We start from the raw sequence: 25,217 nt of genomic DNA, 5'->3' as shown, positions 1-25,217 counted from the left end.
TCCTTCAAGCCAGATTTTCTGCCTGGCCGTACCCCTAATCTGTTTCTGCACCCATAAGATTGCAGGTACTAATGCATTTAGACATCTATTTACCTGTTTGGGCCTGCAAATCTGGTACTTAAACACCTAAATACTTTAATTTGGCCCTACAAACTGTGGGCACTGCAATGAAGTCTAGTTTAAAATAGTTTTAATAGTTTAAAAATTGTAAGTGATTCAATCAAGTGACCCTTCCTTCCAGGCAGAATCATTTTTGCAGTCCTATCCTACAGGGCTTCCAGTCATTTCCTTTGTGCTTCTGTTGCTTTATCATTCTTAGCCATATCTCAAGCATTCACAGTGACGCCTTAGAAGATCCTGCAGATTTCGAGCATGTCAGCATATGGGAATCTTAGAATATTTTTGCTAATTGAAATTACCTTATGTTTAGCTAAAATGAATTAAATCCGCAATCAGTGTAGTGCTTCTAAAAATCAGATTTATATCTCAATTTTTCAGAGTTTTTACTAATTTAAACCGTTTACTGCTGCTAGGGCCTTTCTCCAAATTATTAAGACTCTTTTACCCGATTTAAAGTCAAACAGTAAAACCACTTTTAAAAGAATACAATTTACCATGCTATTGGAATGTGTCATTTTTTGTCATGCATTTCTAAAAGAAACTTCCTTCCTGATCACTGCTCCAGGCTGGTTCTTGGAGTTATTTGCTTGGGATGGAAGTATTCATACTGATCTGTAAACAAAGTCCATTTATGGCAGTGTTTCTCACATCATTTTAGGGCTTGATTCCTCATGAAATAATGGAGTGAGAGTACGGGCTTCATTTTAGATGGAAGAAGATACAGGTAGTAGAAAATAATATATGAAGAGAACGGCAGGCAAGTGGAGGGTACATGGAATAAATTAGGGGAAAGATGAACTTGGGACTCTAAGCAATAGATAGACTGGAAAGTGTATGTTTGAGGTGGGCTGGACACATGGTAAGAATGGGAAAAGAAAGACCATCAGAGAGAGCATGTGAGGAAGAGGACAGCCAGAAAGGATGTGAAAGCCCGAGGATATGATGGAAAGACTGTCAAAAGAAGTTTGAAGAGAAAAAGACTAACTCCAACACTTATGAACCCATGCCAAGGGCCAGATGGAGTGGCAAAGAATCATGGGCACCTCTTTCTTCCCCCATGTAAATGGGAAAAGGAGTTGAGAAGTGAAGTGTAAGCATCTCATTTTGCTTCAGTGCTTCCTAGGAGGTGCTGAGGACTCTCCACTCCCAGCAACTTGGGAAGACTCGGGCACTAATCCTTTATTCCAATGAAAGCTGGGACTCCAGTTGTGAAACAATATAAATGATTAACTCCTAGCCATGGTGGCTTGCCTTGTACAGTTTATGACCTGAAAGCTGTCCCTTGCTCCAGCTGTGTGTTTTGGTACTGTGCCAGGAGTAAATATAGCCAGTCCTGGACCCAGGACAAGTGTAACTGTCAATCCCTGGATTCTGCATTCTCAGAATCCTACTCACTATTATCAGTTTGTAAAGAGAGTAGCGGCCTATTAGATTTTAAATCTATTGAATTATGTTTGACTTTTAAAAATTATTTATCTTCCGTTTTGTAATCACTTAGATGTGATTAGGAACTGATAATTACAATGTCGTCTTCCTTTTGTGCTTTCTTGGGTTGGGGTAAGAGAAGTACCAATTAGCAAGTCCTATTGCAACATACCATATCAAGGAAAGTCCTGTACAATCAGTAAAGTATATTTGCCTTGGGTAAAGCAGTTAGTATGCTTTCTTTAGTGGTCTTAGCCTTGGCATTGTGACACAGCATTCATAGAACCCCAGCTTAGCTGTACACTGGGGCCAGATTTCGAAAGCATTCATTTTACCTTTAAGTACTTAAATGAAGCATGTGACCTGATTTCTCAAAAATATGAACATAAGAACATAGTAAGAACGGCCATACTGGATCAGACCAAAGATCCATCAAGCCCAGTATCCTGTCTTCTGACAGTGGCCAATGGCAGGTGCCCCAAAGGGAAAGAACAGACACGTTATCATCAAGTGATCCATGCCTTGTCACCCAATCCCAGCTTCTGGCAAACAGGCTAGGGACCCCATTCCTGCCCATCCTGGCTAATAGCCATTGATGGACCTATCTTCCATGAATCTATCTAGCTCCCTTTTGAACCCCATTACAGTATTGGCCTTCACAACACCATCTGGCAAGGAGTTCCAGAGGTTGACAGTATGTTGCGTGAAAAAATACTTTCTTGTGTTTATTTTAAACCTGCTACCTACGAATTTCATTTGGTGGCCCCTTGTTCTTGTATTATGAGACTTCCTTATAATAATAACACTTCCTTATTTACTTTCTCTACACCACTCATGATTTTATAGACCTCTATCATATCCCCCCTTAGCTGCTTCTTTTGCAAGCTGGAAAGTCCCAGTCTTATTAATCTCTCCTCCTACGGAAGCCGTTCTATATCCCTAATAATTTTTGTTGCCCTTTTCTAAACTTTTTCCAATTCCAATATATCTTTTTTGAGATGGTGTGACCACATCTGCACACAGTATTCAAGGTGTGGGTGTATCATGGATTTACATAGAGGCAATATGATATTTTCTGTCTTATTATCTATCTCTTTCTTGATGATTCGCAACATTCTGTTCACTTTTTTGACTGCCCCTGCACATTGAGTGGATGTTTTCAGAGAACTATCCACAATGACTCCAAGATTTCTTTCTTGAGTGGTAACAGCTAATTTAGACCCCATCATTGTATATGAATAGTTGGCATTTTGTTTTCCAATGTGCATTACTTTGCATTTATCAACATTAAATTTCATCTGCTATTTTGTTGCCCAGTCACCCAGTTTTGAGAGATCCTTTTGTAGCTCTTCGCAGTCTGCCGGGGACTTAACTGTCTTGAGTAGTTTTGTATCATCTGCAAATTTTGCCACCTCACTGTTTACCCCCCTTTTCTAGATAGTTTATGAATATGTTAAATAGGACTGGGCCCAGTACAGATTCCAGTATAGTAACTACCCTCATAGTTAGAAAGTTTTACCTAATATCTAATGTAAACCCCCCTTGCTGTAGATTAAACCAATTACTTCTTGTCCTACTATCATTGGACGTGGCAGACCATTGATCACTGTCCTCTTTATAACAGCCTTAAACATATTTGAAGACTGTTATCTGCTCCCCTCTTGATTTTCTTTTCTCAAGGCTGAACATGCCAGTTTTTAACATTTCCTCACAGGTCAGGTTTTCTGAACCTTTTCTCATTTTTGTTCCTCTCCTCTGGACGCTCTCCAATTTCCCCACATCCTTCCTAAAATGTGTCTGTGATGGGTTGGATCACAGAAACTGCCTGGGAGTTGCCACCTGATGTGCCAAGACAACTTCTGCCCCTGCTTTCCTGCCCAGTAAGCTTAGGACTTCAGTGCCCTGCCTGGTTTGAGCCAGGCCCGCTAGCCTGCTGCAAACCCAGACCCAGGTTTGAACCATGTCCCTTAACAGCTGTAGGCTCAATTGAAAGCTGCTTACAGAAGTGTTCCTGACCTTGACACTCAGATGCACAACTCCCAATGGGGTCCAAACCCCAAATAAATCCGTTTTACCCTGTATAAAGTTTATACAGGGTAAACTCATAAAATATTCGCCCTCTATAACTCTGATAGAGAGAGATGCACTGCTGTTTTTTATCCCCCTCTCCTCCCCCAAGTATTAATACTCTGGGTTAATTAATAAGTAAAAAGTGATTTTACTAAATACAGAAAGTAGGATTTAAGTGGTTCCAAGTAGTAACAGACAGAACAAAGTGAATTACCAAGCAAAATAAAATAAACCTGCAAGTCTAATAAAATTGAATACAGACAAAACCTCCCCAGTTCCAGTAAGCTTCCTTTTACAGACTAATCTCCTTTTAGTCCGGGTCCAGCAATCACTCACACCCCCTGTAGTTACTGTCTTTTGTTCCAGTTTCTTTCAGGTATCCTTGGGGGTGGAGAGGCTATCTCCTTATCCAGCTGAAGACAAAATGGAGGGGTCTCCCACGGGCTTAAATATACTTTCTCTTGTGGGTGGAGACCCCCTCCTCTCCCCTATGCAAAGTCCAGCTCAAAGATGGAGTTCTGGAGTCACCTGGGCCAGTCACATGTCCACGCATGTCTCACAGTTTCTTACCAGGTAGCAGCCATTGCCCACCTGGCATCTGGACTGTCTCCGGGAAGACTTCTTATGTGGATTGGAGCCTTCCAAGATACATTGTTCTCTAAGTGCTTCTTGAATGGGCACTTAACTTTGCGAATTCCTTTCTCCAGGAACTGACCAAATGCTCTACTAAGGTTATTTAGAAATCAAGCCAGTACACGACCAATATTCGTAACTTCAAATACAAAAATGATACATGCATACAAATAGGATTAATAGATTCAGTCGATCATAACCTTTACGTAAATATGTTACATGGCATATGTAGCATAGAACATATTCCAGTTATGTCATGTATATTCATAAGCATATTTCCATAAAGCCTTATGGGGGGGCACCGTCACAATGGCACCCAGAATTGGACACAGTACTCAGCCAAGGCCTCACCAGTGCCAGATGAAGTGGGACGATTACCTCCCATCTGTTACATACAACACTCCTGTTAATACACCCCAGAATATTAGCCTTTTTTGCAACTGCATCACATTGTGACTTATGTTCAATTTGTGATCCCCTATAATCCCCAGATCCTTTTCAGCGGTACTATCACCTAGCCAGTTATTCCCCATTTTGTAGTTGTGCATTTCATTTTTCCTTCCTAAGTGAAGTATTTTGCATTTATCTTTTCTTATTTGCAATTTGTCATTTTGAATTCTAATCCTTTCTTCCAAAGTGTATGCAATCTCTCCCATCTTAGTGTTATCTGCACATTTCAAAGCATATTCTCCACTCCATTGTCCAAGTCATTTCATGAAAATATTGAATTGTACTGGATCCAGGACTGATCCCTGAGGAAATCCACTAGATATGCCCTCCCAGTTTGACAGCAAACCCTTGATAACTACTCTTTCAGTATGGTCTTTCAACCAGTTGTATATGCAACTTAAAGTAATTTCATCTAGCACAAATTTCCAAAGTTCGGTTATGAGAATGTCATGTAGGACTATGTCAAAAGCCTTTCTAAAATCAGGATGTATCATGTCTACTGCTTCTCCCCTATTTACCAGGCCAGTAACTCTGTTAAAGAAGGAAATTAGGTTGGTTTGGCATGGTTTGTTCTTGACAAATATGTGCTGGCTATTCCTAATAATCCTGTTCTACTCTAGGTGCTTACAGATAGATTGTTTAATAATTTATACTAGTATCTTTCCAGGTATCAAAGTTAGGCTGCCTGGTCTATAATTCAGCAGGTCCTCCTTGATCCCCTTTGAAAGTTAACTACTGTGTTTGCCCTTCTCCAGTCCTCCAAGACCTCATATGTCCTCCATGAGTTCTTGAAGATCATTGCTAACAGTTCCAAGATTGCTTCAGCTAGTTCCTTAAAATAAATATTTTAGGATGAATTTCATCAGGCCCTGCTGATTTGAGTACATCCAACTTATCTAAATATTCTTGAACCTGTTCTTTCCATATTTTGGCTTGCGTTCCTTCCCTCTTGTTGTTAACGTTAATTGTATTGAGTATCTCATCTCCATTTCACTTTTTAGTGAAGACTGAAGCCAAATAGGCATTAAACACCCCAGGCTTCTTGATGTCATCAGTGATTGGCTTTCCTTCCCCGCTGAGTAGAGAACCTCACGTTCCTTTGTCTTTTTCTTTCTCCTAATGTATTCATAGAACCTCTTCTCATTGCCTTTTATGGAACTCATTTTTTGCCGTAGCCCTTCAGATTTTCTTCCTACATGCTTGTGCTATTCTTTGATACTTCTCCTTAGCAATTTGTCCTTGTTTCCACTTTCTGAAGGGTCCCTTTTTGATTTTCTGATCACTAAAGAGCTCCTGATGGAGCCATATTGGCCTCTTCCTATTTTTCCTATCTTTCCTTCACGCTGGGATAATTAGCTGTTGTGCCTTGAGAAACTGCCCGCTCTCCTGAACTCCTTTTCCCCTTAGATTTTCTTCCCATTGGATCCTACCTACCACTTCCCTGTTTATTAAAGTCTGCTCTTTTGAAGTCCATTGTCCTTATTCTGCTGCTCTGTCTTTCCTTTCCTCTCCTCAGAATCATGATACAGTCACTCTGATCAAGTTAAGCCATGAAAATGTTAAATATGTTCCCTCTACATGTATTTGGTGAAGAAATATTTAAAATTATTTAATTGTCAGTTCCTTAGGCCGGCTTCACACATTCCTACATTTATTTTTTTTCCTAATGAGAAATATGAAACATCAACAGAATAATGCAGATGTTAAATTTGAGCCAGCCAACATAGCAGATGTAAACTCTTAACAAGGATCTCCGATGTGTTGCTAGAAACTGCAGATTTTTCCCTGAATGTCACCATATTCTTCCATAATTCTGACTCTTAAGTCACTGAAAGGAATCCCTAAAGACCACAGAGTAACAGCACTGAATTGAGAGTTTAGATGCAGCATTTAATTTAGTTAGGTCTCTTCCTTTTTATGTCATTCTGACTTGATCAGCTGCAGGGCAACACTTCTCATCAGCACTAAAGGCAGCATTAAGGCATAAGGAGGAGATGTTGCACATATTGATGCTGCTGATACTTTCAGAGTGCAAGTCAGAGGTGTGTACAAAGCTGGCTTACAAACTCCCTGGTGCCCTTCTCTGACCTTGGCACAGCTTCTCGGCAGAGCTGGGTCCACGGTGTCATGTCAGAGCAGCCTGGCAGCTGCTTTACCTTGTAATAGCTGTAAATGGCCACAAAAGGTTGATATTGCAGCCAGAGTTTAACGTGATACAGAGGCAACTAGCCATGCCCCAGTATTGCCGTCCCTGAGCATTAGAGATTGGATTTAATTTAAAAAAAAAAAAAAATAAAGGTTACCTCGTAACTGCTGTTCTTCGAGATGTGGTGTTCATGTCCATTCCAATCAGGTGTTCACATGTGCATGGTAGTGGGAAGATTTTTCCCATAGCAGCATCCGTCGGGCCGCCCCCTGGAGTCGCGCCTTCATGGCGCTCAATATAATGCCCGGTCGACCTGCCACCCCCTCAGTTACTTGTTGCCAGCTACTCCGACATTTTTGGAATTTTGGGTATTGGAATGGACATGAACAACTCTGGGGGGGGAGGCATAGCTCAGTGGTTTGAGCATTGGCCTGCTAAACCCAGGATTGTGAGTTCAATCCTTGAGGGGGCCATTTAGGGATCTGGGGCAAAAATTAGGGATTGGTCCTGCTTTGAGCAGGGGGTTGGACTAGATGACCTCCTGAGGTCCCTTCCAACCCTGATATTCTATGAACACCTCTCAAAGAACAACAGTTACGAGAAGGTGAGTAACAGGTTTTTTTTTTTTTTGAGTGCTTGTTCATGTCGATTCCAGTCAAGTGGCTCACAAGCCCAAGTTTCGGTGGTGTGATCGGAGTCTTCCACTGATGGGAGAACTGCTCGTCCAAAGGCCACATTGTCTCTGGCCTGCTGGGGAATTGCATAGTGTGTGGCAAAAGTGTGGATGGAGGACCATGTTGCTGCCTTGCAGATTTCCTGAGTGGGAACCTGAGCCAGAACATTGTTGATGAAGCCAGTGCCCCAGTGGAGTGTGCAGTGTCGGAGGTGCAGGAATCCCTGCCAGGTTGTAGCACTCGCGAATACAGGACGCTATCCATGACGAGATGCATTGTGACGACACAGGCTGATCTTTCATTCTATCTGCCGCTGCCACGAATAACTAGGCTGATTTTCTGAACGGTTTTGTTCTCTCGATGTAAAAGGCTAGCTCCCTGCAAACATCTAGAGAGTGGAGTGTCTGCTCCCTGTTGCTAGAGTGCGGCTTAGGGCAGAACACCGGGAGAAAGATGTCCTGGTTGATGTGAAACTGTGAGACAACCTTTAGGAGGAAAGCAGGATGGGACCTGAGCTGAAACTTGTCCTTATAGAACACGGTGTAGGGAGGCTCTGATGTTAGGGCCCTGAGCTCAGACACCCTCCAAGCTGAGGTTATCGCTACCAGGAACGCCACCTTGTGAGAGAGGTAGAGCAGGGAGCATTCGCTAATGGTTCAAAGGGGGTCCCATGAGCCTAGAAAGGACCAGGTTAAGGTTCCCAGGCAGGGACAGGCTGACGGACGTTGGGGTATAGCCTGTTGAGCCTTTTTAAGAACTGGCTGACCCTGAGGTTAGCAAACACAGAGCAGTCCTGCGCACCCAGGTGGAAGACTGAGATGGCGGCTAATTGCACCCTTATTTATGACAACGAAGCCCCTGCTGCTTCGGATGGAGGAGGTGGTGCAGAGACTAGCATCATGGCGAATGGCGCTGCGCCGACCAGATTGAAAATCTCTTCCACTTGGCAAGATATATGGCTCTCGTAGAGGGTTTTCTGCTGCCAAGGAGTACCTGTCAAACCTGGTCTGAACAGGAAAGCTCCATTGGGTTCAACCATGGAGCTTCCGCACCATGAGGTGAAGCGACTCAGATGTTGAAGATGACAGTGATCTTGAGTCAGAAGGTCTGGGAAGAGTGGCAGGGTGATAGGCTTCCCTGGACATGTCTAGGAGAGATGTATCCCAGTGCTGATGGGGCCAGGCTGGTGCTATCAGTATGATCTGAGCTCATTCTCTCCGGAACTTGAGGAGTACCTTGTGAATGAGCAGTATGGGCAGAAAGGTGTACGGGAGAGAACCTCCCCAATGGAGAAGGAATGCGTCCATGCGAGAGCCCGGGCTGTGATTTTGGAAGGAGCAGAACTGCTGGCACTTCCTGTTGTGTGGTGAATAGGTCTATCTGGGGAAAGCCCCACCTCTGGATGATTGAAATCATGACATCTGGGCAAAGGGACCACTCGTGTCTGTGAAATGACCTGCTGAAGTGGTCCACCAGCTCGTTCTGTACCCCGGGGAGGTACGACACTTGCAGGTGTATTGAATGTTCTACACAGAAGTCCCACAGCATGAAGGCTTCCTGGCACAGTGGAGAGGAGCGTACACCCCCGTTTGTTGATATAGAACATTGCTGTTGTATTGTCCATCATGACTGATGCACATTGTCCCGTTAAGCATACCCGGAAGGTCTGGCATGCTAGATGCACTGCTCTCAGCTCTCTGACGTTGATGTGGAGACCCAGGTCCACCTGAGACAGAGGCCTTGAGTCCTGCAGTCTCCCAGATGTGCTCCCCAGCCCAAGTCTGATGCATCCGTCACTAACGACAGAGGCGGCTGAGGAGTGATGAAGAGGACCCCTGAGCACACCTCCTGAGGGCAGGCCACCACAGGAGGGAGTCGAGAACTGGGCGAGGCAGGGTCACGATCCTGTCCAAGCTGTCCTGGGCTGGGCGATACACTGATGTGAGCCACGACTGAAGAGGTCGAAGCCTGAGTCTGGCATGCTGCACCAGCATTGTCCCTATAAACTCTATCCTCTGGACTGGAGACGGTCAATTTTGCTTCATTTAGACGGAGACCCAGGTTGTTGAAGGTGGCTCTGATGAATCTGATCTGAGCTTCCACTTGGGTCCTGGAGCAGCCCCTGATCAGCCAGTCGTCGAGGTATGGAAACACCTGTACCTGGTGCCTGCGTAAGAATGCGGCAATGACTGCCATGCACTTGGTGAAGACTCGAGATGTTGCTGACAGGCCGAATGGAAGGACAGTAAATTGGTAGTGGGTACTGTTGACCACAAACCTGAGGTACTTCCTGTGGGGCTGAGAGTTACGATACGAAAATATGCGTCCTTCAACTCGAGGGTGGCATACCAGTCTGCTGGATCCCGTGAGAGGATGATGGAGGCCAAAGAGACCAGGCAGAACTCGAGTTTCTTTACAAACTTGTTGAGTTCTCGCAGGTTCAAGATAAGGCAAAGGTGGCCTCAGACGTTTAGTACTAGGAAATACCGGGAATAAAAGCCTTCACCCCTGTGCTCCCGAGGAACCTCCTCCACTGCCCCTAGTGATAGGAGCAACTGCACCTCCTGGATAAGAAGCTGCTCATGAGACGGGTCCCTGAAGAGAGACTGGGAAGGAGAGTGAAAGGGCAGGAGGGCACAGAATTGGATGGAGTATCCCCTCTCTACCGTACGGAGCACCCAGTGGTCTGAGGTGATAAAGGACCATGCATGGTAGAAAGGGGACAGTCAGGATGAGAAGGTAAGGCGGGGTGGATCCAGTTGGGTATCTGGTGCGCCGTCCTCAACCGCACCTTCAAAAGGTCTGTTTCGGGTCAGAAGGTGGTTTGGATTGGCCACAGCCCTGGCCTGAGGACGGGTGTTGTCTTTTCCTGCCATTCCTGTTCCTCCCCTGAGAACCATCCGGGCAGTTCTGCTGATAGAACGTCGGAGGAGGTTGCGGCCTGAAGTGTTTCCACTGTGTGGCTGGGGTGTGCAGGCCCAAAGACCTGAGGGTGGCTCTTGAGTCTTTCAGGCAATGCAACCTCTTGTCTGTCTTTTCAGAAAAAAGAGACACCCTCAAATGGGAGGTCCTGAATGGTCTGTAACAGATGTTTCCCTTTGTCACCTCTAGTTTCTAGTCACAAGCATAGGCTACAGCCCTGCATAGGCAAATATCAGTGGTGTTTGTGGGAGAAGCTTCAACCACAGGTTATTGGGCTTGAGGCAGGATTCACTGAGGGAAATTCTATAGCAGGGGTGGACAAACTTTTTGAGGCGAGGGCCACATCAGGTGGGGAAAGTGTATGCAGGGCTGGGGCAGGGGGTTGGGGTGTGGGGGGAGGTGCAGTGTGCAGGAACAGGCTCAAGGCAAGGGATTGGGGCAGAGGAGGGGTGCAAGGTATATGAGGGGGCTCAGGGAAGGGGGTTGGGGTGCAGGAGGGGTGCAGAGTGCAGGAGGGGGCTCAGGGTAGGGGTGCAGGAGGGGTGTGGACTGGGGAGGGAGCTCAGGGAAGGGGGTTGGGGTGCAGGAGGATGCGGGGTGCAACAGGGCTCAGGGAAGGGGGTTGGGGTGCAAGAGGGGTGCGAGGTGCAGGCAGGGAGTTGGGGGACGGGGTGCAGGAGGGGTTCGGGCTCCAGCCCGGTGCCGCTTACCTGAAGTGGCTCTGGGGTGGCAGCAGCGCACACCGGGGCCAGGGCAGGCTCTCTGCATGCCTGTCCTGGCCCCGCACCACTCCTTGAAGTGGCCGAAACCACATCCCTGCACAGCCTCTGGGGGAGCGGGGGGCACAGGGCTCCGGGCCCTGCCTTTGCCGTGCCTCCAGGTAGCTCCCCCGAAGCTCCCATTGGCCGCGGTTCCCCGTTCCCGGCCAATGGGAGCTGCAAGGGGTGGTGCCTGGAGGCAAGGGCAATGCATGTAGCCCTCTTGCGCCCCCCCGGGCCTCAGGGACATGGTGCCGGCCGCTTTTGAGAGCGGCATGGGGCCTGCGGCACCATGGGGGGCAATTCCACAGGCTGGATCCAAAGCCCTGAGGGGCCGGATCCGGCTCACCGGCAGTAGTTTGCCCACCCCTTTTCTATGGTATGTAGGAAATCGGGTTAGACGATCGAATGGTTCCTTCTGGCCTATGAATCTGAGTCTATTTTCTCCCCCACCTTTGGTGAAATGGATTTAATTTAAAATTCTGTTTTAACAAAATTGTGGGGACACTTGTCCAGCCAGATAGAGCACCTTTTGATACCTGCAGTGCAGCAGAAAGAGCAGTTGCTCCAGGAGCAACATCTATAAGGTTACCAACTATCTAGCATTTCTGGAAAATTATTTGCGTAATAGAAACTTCTGTCAATTTCTGCCATAGTGATCAGCAGTGAAATGTAGGCAACAAGGGGCTCCAGAATTTGGCTTTGATCACATTTGTCACACGCAGCAGTTGTCCTTACAAATGACATTGTACGAAGTTTTAATCTATTTTGTGTGGTGGGATTAGAATAATGTCACAGTTTTGGAGAAAAATGATATGATAAATGTGACTTGTTGAAGAGCACTTACCTCTGTTTTTATAACCCCGATGTAATGATTTTATTTTCTCAGCAATGCAATTGGTCCTCTGGTAGCTCTCTGGCTTATATATGAACAAGGAGGTGTAATGCAAGAAGCTGTGACTCCTGTCTGGCTGCTGTTTTATGGAGGTGTTGGGATCTGTGTAGGTCTCTGGGTCTGGGGTAGAAGAGTTATCCAGACTATGGGTAAAGACCTCACGCCAATCACTCCTTCGAGGTATGTACAAGATTACTAATTTGATTGCCTGAATTTCTAATAGGATGTAGTTTGAGAAATGGCTGCTGTAGTTTTGTTTTTAATTGTGTGGACTGCTGGGTTTGCTTTTGATTTGATTCTAATGGTAACTTGTTTTGACCCTTTACTTTGTTAAAAAATCCCTGTAACTTAATGTGGTATGAATTGAATTGTAGAGGTCTAGTTGACAAAAGTATTCTACTGCTGTCCTAATTAACATGGGAAACTATGAAATTTGGAAACGACAGAATTAGCTTTTCCTCATGTGTTTCATAACATTAAAAAATATTAATCTGACTCTTATTTTTGCTTTAATACATACTAGACCCCTGCTGCCACTAACCTAATGACTAATTAAGCATGATTCACTGGACTGTAGAGTAGTAAAACGGCCTGAAACAGTGAGCTGTGCAACCAATTTAATGCAGATAACTAGTGTGTATTGTTTCCATTATTCAGTAGTCCATTGTTCTCCCAATGTAATTCTATGACCAATTCAGTTGGAGGTAAACAGTTGAAGAAGATACTGGTAAGACATTGGCACACTGCATGGTGTCAGTCCAAACTGTTACAAAGAGTGACTGTGAAGTGTTTTCTTATGCTTCCTGCAGTGGATTCACTATTGAGTTGGCTTCGGCGTTCACAGTTGTGGTAGCTTCCAATGTTGGACTTCCTGTCAGTACTACACACTGCAAGGTATGCTTTTGCCATGTGACTGCAGTCATGGCAGTCTGGACTGTACATCTTTAAGTTTGCTGCTCAGGTCGCTGTACAATGGCATGATTCAATGCAGGAAAAAGCTGAAATAGTTCTCTTCTGCAAGGCAAAATCAAATTTATTTTGAGGCATGGCCAAGTTGTGTTCTTCCAAAAACAAAAAAATAAGATATTTCCATCAATGTAGAACTGGAAATGTTTACTGTAAAAAATACATTTTTGATTTTCAGATTGAGAATCAGTTGTAACTGGGGCATAGGAACATACAGGGTTTGAACTCGATAGGCTCTGCCCAAAGTGACCCTTCACAAATATGTCATCCACAGCTCTAAAGAGAGAATGATCACAAGCAAAATTAAACAGTTTCATAGTATGTTGGGAGTAGAAGTAGCTGATGTGCTTTCCTTTGATCATGCCATTTGACCCTAGATCTGTAGCATTCCTGCGTGTTCAGAAGCTATGACACCTTCCATCGTTCATACTTCACTGTCTTGATAAGTGCATGGCATGGGATTTCCTTCATGTAACTCTTATACTACAACATTTCCATCTATCTTTTTTTATTTCTTCACAGTGGATTTTGCATTGAAGTAATGTGTGCGCTAACAGTACTTGTAGCCTCAAATGTGGGTATTCCAATAAGCTCCACTCATTGCAAGGTATTGGAGTTTGCAGTGATAATATCAATCTAGAACAGTCAAATTATGAGAAATACTGATTGTTGCATTTTGCCTTCATTATGTTTTGCACCAAATAGATTTTGATGACCACAAACAAAAAAAAGATTACATTCAAAAGAACTACACAGATGCAAAGTTAAAACTGAGCAATTGCACAAAAGGGTGGAAAGTTTAAGGTTCTTATCATAATGTTAATTTGGGCAGTGTGAATCTGACCAGTGTAGTAGTGTAGTTTACTGTTCACAATGTTACATTTACGCCTTATTGTAGACTTAGGTAGTCAGGTTAACATAAGTTTAGCGGTCTTATGTTGAGCATCCTCAATAAAGCATGAGGGAACTCTCATACAGTGTACATGCAACATGTAGTGTTCAGACAATTAGCTTCAATTGCTAACTATCGCGAGTAGGAATGCAACATTCCTATTCCGTGAGAAGTTCTGAAATTTAAAAGGAAAAAATCTGTAGTTTTGCAACAGCCAGACCCCTGTCCCTGGGGAGAGAGCCAGGAAGGCACAGAGTCCCTGTGGCTTTAGTCACTAACCCTCAAACGTTCAGCACCTTTCGGCTGTTGCAAGGTATAACATTTGTGAGCCAAGCAGGTTCCATCCACAAGGAGCCAATTGTAGCAGCAGACCCTGGAACTTTCGGTTTTGGCCATTGGTTCGCATGCCAGAAAGTTACTCAAACTGGGCTTTTAATAGTTAACCTGTATTTATTCTAATCCATGAAGTCTACGATTTAACACACAGGGGCTTCTGAATAGCTTGTACTGAACGTGACAGGCAGATTTGATTAGCTTGTCCAGCACTGAAATAACAATGAAAAATGGATGTTATAAACATCCTCTGTACAGAAGTGTGTATTTTAGCAGGCACCACTGTTGAATACAGAACTACTTGTTCTATACATCTGTAGTTAAGCAGAGCATATAAAGGCAAACTGCACTGGTTTGAAACCAATCTGAAGGTAGCTGTCATCAAATATCTACAAACCGTTTTAGTTTTTCTCTTTTGAAGTTTTAACTGCTTTCCTAATCTTTAATCCATCAAAATCATTATTAATAAACTAAACTTTAATAATGTTTAGAGCTGGATTTACCAATGCCGTCATTGCTGATATCTTTTTAAATTCCAAGAAAAAACTAAAAGTTACATCTTGCTTACACACTAAACCAGAAAGAAAAGGAGTCCTTGTGGCACCTTAGAGACTAACAAATTTATTTGAGCATAAGCTTTCGTGAGCTACAGCTCACTTCATCGGATGCATTTGGTGGGAAATACAGAGGGGAGATTTATATACACACATAGAGAACATGAAACAATGGGTTTTATCATACACACTGTAAGGAGAGTGATCACTTAAGATAAGCCATCACCAGAAGCGGGGGGGGGGGGAGAAGGAAAACCTTTCCTGGTGACAAGCAAGGTAGGCTATTTCCAGCAGTTAACAAGAATATCTGAGGAACAGTGGGGGGTGGGGTGGGGGGGAGAAATAACATGGGGAAATAGTTTTACTTTGTGTAATGACTCATCCATTCCCAGTCTCTATTCAAGCCTAAGTTAATTGTATCCAGTTTGCAAATTAATTCCAATTCAGCAGTCTCTCGTTGCAGTCTGTTTTTGAAGCTTTTTTGTTGAAGGATGGCCACTCTTAGGTCTGTAATCGAGTGACCAGAGAGATTGAAGTGTTCTCCAACTGGTTTTTGAATGTTATAATTCTTGACGTCTGATTTGTGTCCATTCATTCTTTTACGTAGAGACTGTCCAGTTTGACCAATGTACATGGCAGAGGGGCATTGCTGGCACATGATGGCATTGGCATTGGCACCCTGACAGCAGGATTGTCTGGCTATGTAGACTCCCTCCTCAGGCCCTACGTTACCAGCACTCCCAGCTATCTTCGAGACACCACTGACTTCCTGAGGAAACTACAATCCATTGGTGATCTTCCTAAAAACACCATCCTAGCCACTATGGATGTAGAAGCCTCTACACCAACATTCCACACAAAGATGGACTACAAGCCGTCAGGAACAGTATCCCCGATAATGTCACGGTTAACCTGGTGGCTGAACTTTGTGACTTTGTCCTCACCCATAACTATTTCACATTTGGGGACGATGTATACCTTCAAATCAGCAGCACTGCGATGGGTACCCGCATGGCCCCAGAGTATGCCAACATTTTTATGGCTGACTTAGAACAACGCTTCCTCAGCTCTCGTCTCCTAATGCCCCTACTCTACTTGCGCTACATTGATGACATCTTCATCATCTGGACCCATGGAAAGGAAGCCCTTGAGGAATTCCACCATGATTTCAACAATTTCCATCCCACCGTCAACCTCAGCTTGGACCAGTCCACACAAGAGATCCACTTCTTGGACACTACAGTGCTAATAAGCGATGGTCACATAAACACCACCCTATATCGGAAACCTACTGACCGCTATTCCTACCTACATGCCTCTAGCTTTCATCCAGATCATACTACACGATCCATTGTCTACAGCCAAGCTCTACAATACAACCGCATTTGCTCCAACCCCTCAGACAGAGACAAACACCTACAAGATCTCTATCGTGCATTCCTACAACTACAATACCCACCTGCTGAAGTGAAGAAACAGATTGACAGAGCCAGAAGAGTACCCAGAAGTCACCTACTACAGGACAGGCCCAACAAAGAAAATAACAGAACGCCACTAGCCATCTCCTTCAGCCCCCAACTAAAACCTCTCCAACGCATCATCAAGGATCTACAACCTATCCTGAAGGACAACCCATCACTCTCACAGATCTTGGGAGACAGGCCAGTCCTTGCTTACAGAGAGCCCCCCAATCTGAAGGAAATACTCACCATCAACCACACACCACACAACAGAACCACTAACCCAGGAACTTATCCTTACAACAAAGCCCGTTGCCAACTCTGTCCACATATCTATTCAGGGGACACCATCATAGGGCCTAGTCACATCAGCTACACTATCAGAGGCTCGTTCACCTGCGCATCTACCAATGTGATATATGCCATCGTGTGCCAGCAATGCCCCTCTGCCATGTACATTGGTCAAACTGGACAGTCTCTACGTAAAAGAATGAATGGACACAAATCAGACGTCAAGAATTATAACATTCAAAAACCAGTTGGAGAACACTTCAATCTCTCCGGTCACTCGATTACAGACCTGAGGGTGGCTATCCTTCGACAAAAAAAACTTCAAAAACAGACTCCAACAAGAGACTGCTGAATTGGAATTAATTTGCAAACTGGATACAATTAACTTAGGCTTGAATAGAGACTGGGAATGGATGAGTCATTACACAAAGTAAAACTATTTCCCCATGTTTATTCCTCCTCCCCCCCCCCCCCCGCTGTTCCTCAGATGTTCTTGTCAACTGCTGGAAATGGCCGACCTTGATTATCACTACGAAAGGCTTTCCCTCCTCCCCCGCTCTCCTGCTGGTAATAGCTCAGCTTACCTGATCACTCTCATTAGTGTGTATGGTAACACCCATTGTTTCATGTTCTCTGTGTATATAAATTTCCCCACTGTATTTTCCACTGAATGCATCCGATGAAATGAGCTGTAGCTCATGAAAGCTTATGCTCAAATAAATTTGTTAGTCTCTAAGGTGCCACAAGTACTCCTTTTCTTTTTGCGAATACAGACTAACACGGCCGCTACTCTGAAACCTGACACTAAACCAGGTTACTGTATCAAATGTCAGTCTTACACAATAGATTGGAAATACAAGTTGATACAAAAGTTGTGTGAAATGTATAATATACATAGGGGTTCTGATTGTAAGTTTTAACTGATAAAACACCCCAATGTCAAAAACAGACAGACAAAACACCTGATTTTTATCCAATAAACACCAGACATGTTTACTTGTATCTAAGGGCTTGTTTACACAGAGCAGTAATGTGGACTGTGGTGGTGTGATTTCTAAAGTGCACTAATACGTTGCACATTAATTGGTCCATGTAGTGCTGGTGCGTACTAAAGGTTCACTAGAGTGCTTTAATGTAGTGCTGTTTGAGAGAGTTCTGCATTAAAGTGTACTAGGGAACATTATAAAGAGCCTTGAAAGAACCTGTTTTTTGGACACAAGTGTAGGACTGGAAGAGACTTCAGTAGATCAACTCGTCCCGTCCTGTGCACTCAAAGCAGGACTAAATAATAACTAGACCATTCCTGGCAGATGTTTGTCTAATCTGTTCTTAAAAACCTCCAATGACAGAGATTCCACAACCTCCCTAGGCAATTTATTCCAGTGCTTAACTATCCTGACAGTTAGGAAGTTTTTCCTAATGTCCAACCTAAACTGCCCTTGCTGCAATTTAAGCCCGTTGCTTCTTGTCCTATCCTCAGAGGTTAAGGAGAACAATTTTTCTCGCTCCTCCTTGTAACAACCTTTTATGTACTTAAATGTCATCATGTCCCCTCTTGGTCTTCTCTTCTCCAGACTAAACAAACCAGTTTTTTCAATCTTCCCTCATAGGTCATGTTTTCTAGACCTTTAAATCATTTTTGTTGCTCTCCTCTGGTCTTCCTCCAATTTGTCCACATCTTTCCTGAAATGTGGCTCCCAGAATGGGACACAATACTCCAGCTAAGGCCTTATCAGTGCAGTATAGAGCGGAAAATTTACTACTTGTGTCTCGCTTACAACACTCCTGCTAATACATCCGAGAATGATGATGATCACTTTTTTTGCAACAGTGGTATACTCTTGACTCATAGTTACCTTGTGGTCCATTATAATTCACAAATCCCTTTCCACAGTACTCCTTCCTAGGCAGTCATCTCCCATTTTGTATGGGTGCAATTGATTGTTCCTACCTAAGTGGAATACTTTACATTTGTCTTTATTGAATTTCATCCTTTTAACTTCAGACAATTTCTCCAGTTTGTTCAGATCATTTTGAATTTTAATGCTGTCCTTCAAAACACTTGCTATCCTCTCCCAACTTGGTATCGTCCCAAGCTTTATAAGTGTGCTCACTATGCTATTATCTACATCATTTATGAAGATATTGAACAGACCCAGACCCAGGACTGATCCCTGTAGCACCCCATTTGATATGCTCTTCCAGCTTGACTATGAATCACTGATAACTACTCTGGGAATGGATTCCCAACCAGTTATGCACCCACCTTATAGTACTCCATCTAAATTGTATTTTCCTAGTTTGTTTCTGAGACAGTCATGAGAGATGATATCAAAAGCCTTACTAAAGTCAAGATATACCACATCTACCACTTCCCCCCATCCACAAGGCTTGTTACCCTGTCAAAGAAAGCTATCAGGTTGGTTTGACATGATTTGTTCTTGACTGTTACTTATCACCTTGTTACTTTCTAGGGGGTTGCAAATTGATGTGCATTGTTATTTGCTCCATTATATTTCTGGGTACTGAAGTTAAAATGACTGGATTATAATCTCCCGGGTTATCCTTATTCCCCTTTTTATTATTTGCCCTCTTCCAGTCCTCTGGAATCTCTCCTGCCTTCCATGAGTTTTCAAAGATAATCGCTAATGGCTCAGATATCTCCTCAGTCAGCAACTTGAGTATTCTAGGATGTATTTCATCTGGCCTGCTGACCTGAAGACATCTAACTTGCCTAAGTAATTTTTAAACTTGTTTTTTCTCTATTATAGCCTCAGATCCTACCTCATTATCACTGGTATTCACTATGTTAGATGTTCAATCGCTACTAAACTTTTTGGTGAAAACAAATAAAATAGTCATTTAGCACTTCTGCCATTTCCACATTTTCTGTTATTGTCTTTTCCCTATCACTGAGTAATGGGCCTACCCTGTCCTTGGTCTTCCTCTTGCTTGTATATGTTGAATGTTTTCTTGTTTCCCTTTGTGTCTCTAGATAGTTTAATTTCATTTTGTCCCTACATGATTGTGCTGGAGTTTTTTCATATTCATCCTTTGTAATTTGACCTAGTTTCCACTTTTTTAGGGCTCATTTTTGAGTTTCAGATCATTGAAGATCTCCTGGTTAAGCCAGGATGCTCTCTAACCATATTTCCTATCTTTCCTACTCAGTGGAATAGTTTGCTGTCGTACCCTTAATAATGTCTCTTCGAAAAACTGCCAATTCTCTTTAACTGTTTTTCCCCTTAGACTTGCTTCCCATGGGATCTTACCTACCAACTCTCTGAGTTTGCTAAAAAGTCTGCCTTCTTGAAATCCATTATCTTTATTGTACTGTTTTCTCTATCATTCCTTAGAATCATGAACTCTTATCATTTCACGATCACTTTCAGCCAAGCTGCCTTCCACTTTCAAATTCTCAACCAGTTCCTCCCTATTTGTCAAAATCACATCTACAACCTCTCCCCAGTTGCTTTCTTCACCTTCCGAAATAAAAAATGTCTCCAATACATTCCAAGAACTTGTTGGATAATATGTGCCCTGCTGCGTTATTTTCCCAACTGATGGCTGGGTAGCTGAAGTCCCCCATCACCACCAAGTCCTGCGCTTTAAATGATTTTGTTAGTTGTTTAAAAAAAGCCTCATGCACCATTAAATTCAGTCTGTGGAATTTTTTCTTTCTTCCATGTTGGAAGGATTTATTGCTATTTCACCATTGGCTTCTATGGAGTTACACTGATTTTATACCAGCCGAGGAGGCGCAAGTTGCTGCTTCAGGAGTAGAAAGAAAAAACAATTTAGAAAATCTTCCTGGACATGCTTGTTTCCACAAACTATTTTAAAATTGTTGGGTTCCCCCCATCCCCGAGAAACTTCAATCTCAAACGATTTATTTCATACTCGAAAAAGTGGACTTGTAGCGGTAGAATTTCCTGATCTGAAAATGTAGTGAAAGGAAGTTAGATTTTAACTGTCTCCCTTGCTGAGTCTTATTCTGATGCAGTAATGTACCAGTTACTGCTAGATCCCAAAAAGTCACTTCCTAGCAGAGAAGAGTTTTCTGTTTCCAGTTCCCAGCTAATAAGAGTTGTGCTGTTACTAACAAATGTTTTATGTCCTCAAGTGGCTACATCATTAATTGCATTACTTCTCGGGCCAGAGGAACTCTATGTCCCAGTTATTAATTTGTAATCCTGCCGTAATCCTCTGGACACTATTTCCTGAGATGAATAAAACATTCCTCTAGTCCATTGCTGGCCGTAGGTGGTGTTTTACTTTGCTGAAGTAAGCCACCATTGCTACAATACTTAAAAAACTATCTCCCGTACAGTAGTACATACACAAAGTTGATCTGCCAAACCCTTCTGTTAACTATTCCTCAAAGGGTATTTCTCTGTTAACACCCTCTTGCCTCGATGTCCACGCTGATTGAACTCCCCACATCATCAGGCTGGTCTAGTCATTTGTAGGAAGGGCTATGAACATTTGATACAAGGAGAGTTGCTGTGATTAGTGGTTGGCACAGGAGTCCAGGTTTTACACTAGAAAACATACTTGACAGACTGAATAGGTTTTTATTTTTTAGATTTCAGTAGCACTCAAAATGTGCAGATGTTTGGCAAACACCAAGGACAACTCAGTCCTTGCACCAAATAGCTCTCAGTCTAAGGCCTCAATTCTGCAACGAGCCCAACAGAGTAAGATCCCTTTGCCCATGCAGGGCCTATTGAAGTCAACAGGCTCTAGGTGGGTGCAGTGCTCTGCCTAAATAGAGCTCATTGCAGGATTGCGGCCTAAAAAGGCAGAGGCACATAGAATTGCATTTATACGAGTAGAGTTAATTGCCATTTGACTGAGATACCGGAATCTAATTAAGCTGGCTTTAAGTTGATGCATATACTACGAAAGACTTTTAAGAGTCAGCTGCTGGGCGAGTTTTTTCTTCATTTTTTTTTTTTTTAACCCCAGCAACCGGCAAGTGTTAAATTCCAGCCATCCTTTAACAAAGCATCAGTCTTCACTGAAGTCTGCATTATTTTAAGATCTTGGCTACTTACATTACCGGGTATCAGCTGATTGGCACTGGGTTGATCATAGAAGTCTCTTAGAGGTTTTTTGATGTTAACCTTGTATCTCCTTAACCCTCTTCTCAAACTCCTAAGGTTGGTTCAGTGGTGGCAGTCGGCTGGATACGTTCAAAGAAGGCTGTTGACTGGCGTCTGTTCCGCAACATCTTTCTGGCCTGGTTTGTGACGGTTCCTGTCGCTGGCTTGTTCAGTGCTGGAGTCATGGCGATCTTGATGTATGGGATTCTGCCCTATGTCTGAATTGCCACTTCCCCACGAAACACCCATGGGGGGAGGAGAGGGAGCAGAAGAGACTCTGCTAACCTGTCCAACGGAAGTGCTAGTCAAAAAGGATTCATCTTCCATATCTAACTTCTTATCTACTGTAAATAACAGTGTGTCATGTTGGTGACATGGTGATATAATGTGGTGCCGTTCTTATATATTAAAGAAATATATGCATATAGTAGGGAATAGTACCTAAGTTATATTATAAGTGGGGTGAAAATATTGCCTAGAATTTAATATTTAGTAAAGTTTGTACATAATGTAACATTTCAGTGGCGATTTTTTTAATCTTTTAAAGAAGAATATGGATTGGGAAATGTTTCTTGTCTATTTGATATAAGATAAAGCGAGGTACAGGATTGCATAACATGAATTTTTTTAAAGTTAAAAGGTACTGGAACAAAACATGTGCATAAGTGCTTTTCGTAAGATAACTTTGTTCATATCAGATTGATCTTTGTGTACGATACTATATGGCAACTGCTTTTGTAAATACTTACAAACAGTAACTTTTTAATGGTGCATTTCCCTTATATATTTTTGGATAAGAAAGTTTAGAAAGTACCAAAGAAGCAAGGAAATAGCTTGCTAGAGTTATGTTGTTGCCAACCTGTGTGTTCCCACTACTAATTAAAGATTGTTTTCACTAAGCTATCACCAGCAAAGCTGGGATAGTACTGTTCATGTTTGATTGTAACTAGCAAAAAAATATTTTACAGTTATGCCTGTTCTCGTTATTCTGTATGTTTAACACTACTGTTCATGTGATTAGTCAACTAACTTAATTATGTTTTGAATCTGAAATACACTTAATATTCATCTTCCATCTTCCCTCACCCCTGTCAAATCTGAACTCAGTCCTGCCATCAAGCTGAACAGGAGCAAGATCAAGCCTTAAATATCTTCTCCTTCCCTGGTAGGTCTCCACCACAGAATATCAGAGAAATGGGTGGATGATTACATGGCCAGTATTCTAAAGTCACGCATAGAAATTGAGGAAGGTAGGTAGGTAATAAGTGTGCCTGGCACTTGGGGATTGGAAAGTAATGAATAATAATGGGCCCTGCCCCATGAATGAATTGCTTTCAGGAGTACAGTTGTGTAATTGAGACTATTGGATCAGCCTGTGTTATGGATACTAACAAACACTCTAGGGCCAGGTTTGCATGTTGAGTAGAACCCTCCTCCCCACGTAGCCCTGTGTTCTCCAGTGGAATAAGATGCTGCTCATTGTGACTAAGGGCAGGTCTACACTGCAATCTGAGGTGTGACTGCAGTGCAGGCAGACATGGCAGAAAGTAGCAATGTAGATGTGGTGGCACAGGCCTTGGTGCAGGCTGGGTACAATCTTGCATTCCTCGCCTACCCTGCTGTTTTTAGCCAGTCTGCAATCACACTGTAGATTGTGGTGTAGACACGACCTGTGCGGGGATGAGAGTCTGGCCCGAGAGGAACAGAGTCTGTGGATACACATGTTAAGGTTGAGATTGTCACAGCAGTGCAGAGGATTACATGGAACAAGCGTGGCTTAAATCTCAGCCTAGAAGTCTTGATGCCATTCAGGCTGAGGTTACTGTTCTGGGGGTGGAAGACAGTGTTTGGATGGAGATGGGAACCTAGTACTGTTTAAATGCTGCTAAAATTTTGATAGACAAACATTCTTGGTACTCTGTTATGACTTTTTCCATTGGTCATTCATACTAAATTTATAATAAAAAGATAAATAGCCCCTAGTTTGTTTGCCTTGTGAATTTTTTGAACGTTACTCATCTGCATCAGACATGACTGGAAAGGGCACAAGTGCTAAAGATTTCTTACTGTGGGCAGCTAGAACTTACACTTTGTATTTGTTCAGATCCTGGTTGTTTTTATCCACTTGAGTCCTTGGATAGATTTTGACAATCGCATAGTAATAGCTCAAATAAAAGAGCTCTATGTACAGCAAACAACCCCTTCCATGATTTCTGGTGGTCTGGCAATCCCAGCACACACCCAACTCTCTCCTGAATCACCACAGCCTGGTCCAGTGAGGGCTTCTGTCGCAAGTGTCATGGGTGGATGCATATTAAGGTGTCCCCTTGATACTGCCATGTATTCAGCAACTCCTGCCCTGCTGTCTGGCTCAAACAGGGCACTCTAGGGAAACTCCCCTTCAGTGGAAGCCACAAACATTTCCATCATGATGGTATCATGCTTCAAGGGCACTGCCCCTGTAATCCCTCTCTGTGGTGTAGCAAGGGCACCCACTCTGGGCTTCAGGGTCACTGGGCTCTTGAACGGAGACCCGCATCTCAATCCCTTCTGCCCTGGGTATTTCCAGGCTTCACATCCCCTGACTATACTGTGAAATCCCAAGCAAGAGACTCTGCCTAAGCAGGCCTGCTTATTTTGTATTCAGAGACCAAAAGTGCAATTGCCCACCATTATAAGGTACCACACAGCACTTCCTATGCAATTTTATTCATAAGGTAAAAGCACTACAAAGAAAACAATAACAAAAGAACCTACATGCATACTAATAAGCTTACCAGAGCTCACCGCAGATCTAACAGGCCTCTGGCAGGAACAGGCCTTAAAAACCCCATCCAAGAGGTGGTCTTGTGGTTTCAAGTTCACCACAGCTTCAGCTCAGAACTAGCATGGTCTTTATTAGGCCTCTAGGCCCAGTCCTTCCAGCCTCACCTTAGGATTGGGCTACTCCATGGACCAGGTGTCCTGTCCATTTGCTGGAGCTAATTTATCCTGAGCTATTTATCCCCAAACCCTTTTTGTCTGTTGGTCCCTGGAGAATCCAGCGTGAACTAATTCATGCCCACCTCTCCAGGGGTGGCTTCAAAGGGCTGATCACCAGAGGAATGACTTTAGCTTCCCCCTCCTTCTAGAAGAACTACATACAAAACACCTACACAATGGTATGTTTCATGCAATGGACCCCAAAGAGATTAAACTTAATTCAGGAAGGTTTTTGATAATTCCACCAGGTTTGCCCAGGAGAGCCTCAGTCTGTCACAGATGGAACAGTGGTTTTTAATTGTCAAACACTGAATTTATATAAAAGCTGTAGAGTTTGGGTCTTGATGGATGGGATTTATAGTTGGTGACTGAGTGACAAAACCATGTAATAGCCCCATCCTAAGAATGTAAGATTTAGGAAGACTGCTGAAAGAATTCACCATATTCTATGATTTGTATAAATATACACCAATCCAGGGGCCTAGAGCTCTAGCTCACGCAAGGGCCTGAGTCCAGTGTGAGATGCTGCAGGCCAGATTTC

At 43.4% G+C, this 25,217-nt stretch overlaps 1 protein-coding gene across 6 annotated transcripts in view; it reads left to right on the top strand.

Moving 5' to 3' along the window:
* Positions 1 to 23,676, top strand: part of SLC20A2 (solute carrier family 20 member 2) — a 77,276-nt gene extending 53,600 nt beyond the window's left edge. For 4 of the 6 annotated variants that reach the window (XM_038399346.1, XM_043512652.1, XM_038399347.2 and 1 more), the window contains exons 9-11: positions 12,088 to 12,273; positions 12,903 to 12,987; positions 21,752 to 23,676. In XM_038399346.1, coding sequence (XP_038255274.1) covers positions 12,088 to 12,273; positions 12,903 to 12,987; positions 21,752 to 21,916 — 436 coding nt within the window. In that variant the 3' untranslated portion in view covers positions 21,917 to 23,676. The remainder of the gene's footprint in view (positions 1 to 12,087; positions 12,274 to 12,902; positions 12,988 to 21,751) is intronic. The other 2 variants (XM_038399351.1, XM_043512653.1) reach the window with 1 other exon arrangement.
* Positions 23,677 to 25,217: the final 1,541 nt, after the last annotated feature.

This window comes from Dermochelys coriacea, chromosome 4 (genome assembly GCF_009764565.3).
Source record: "Dermochelys coriacea isolate rDerCor1 chromosome 4, rDerCor1.pri.v4, whole genome shotgun sequence".
NCBI classification, from domain to species: Eukaryota; Metazoa; Chordata; order Testudines; family Dermochelyidae; genus Dermochelys; species Dermochelys coriacea.
This window is presented reverse-complemented; position numbering and strand designations above follow the sequence as displayed.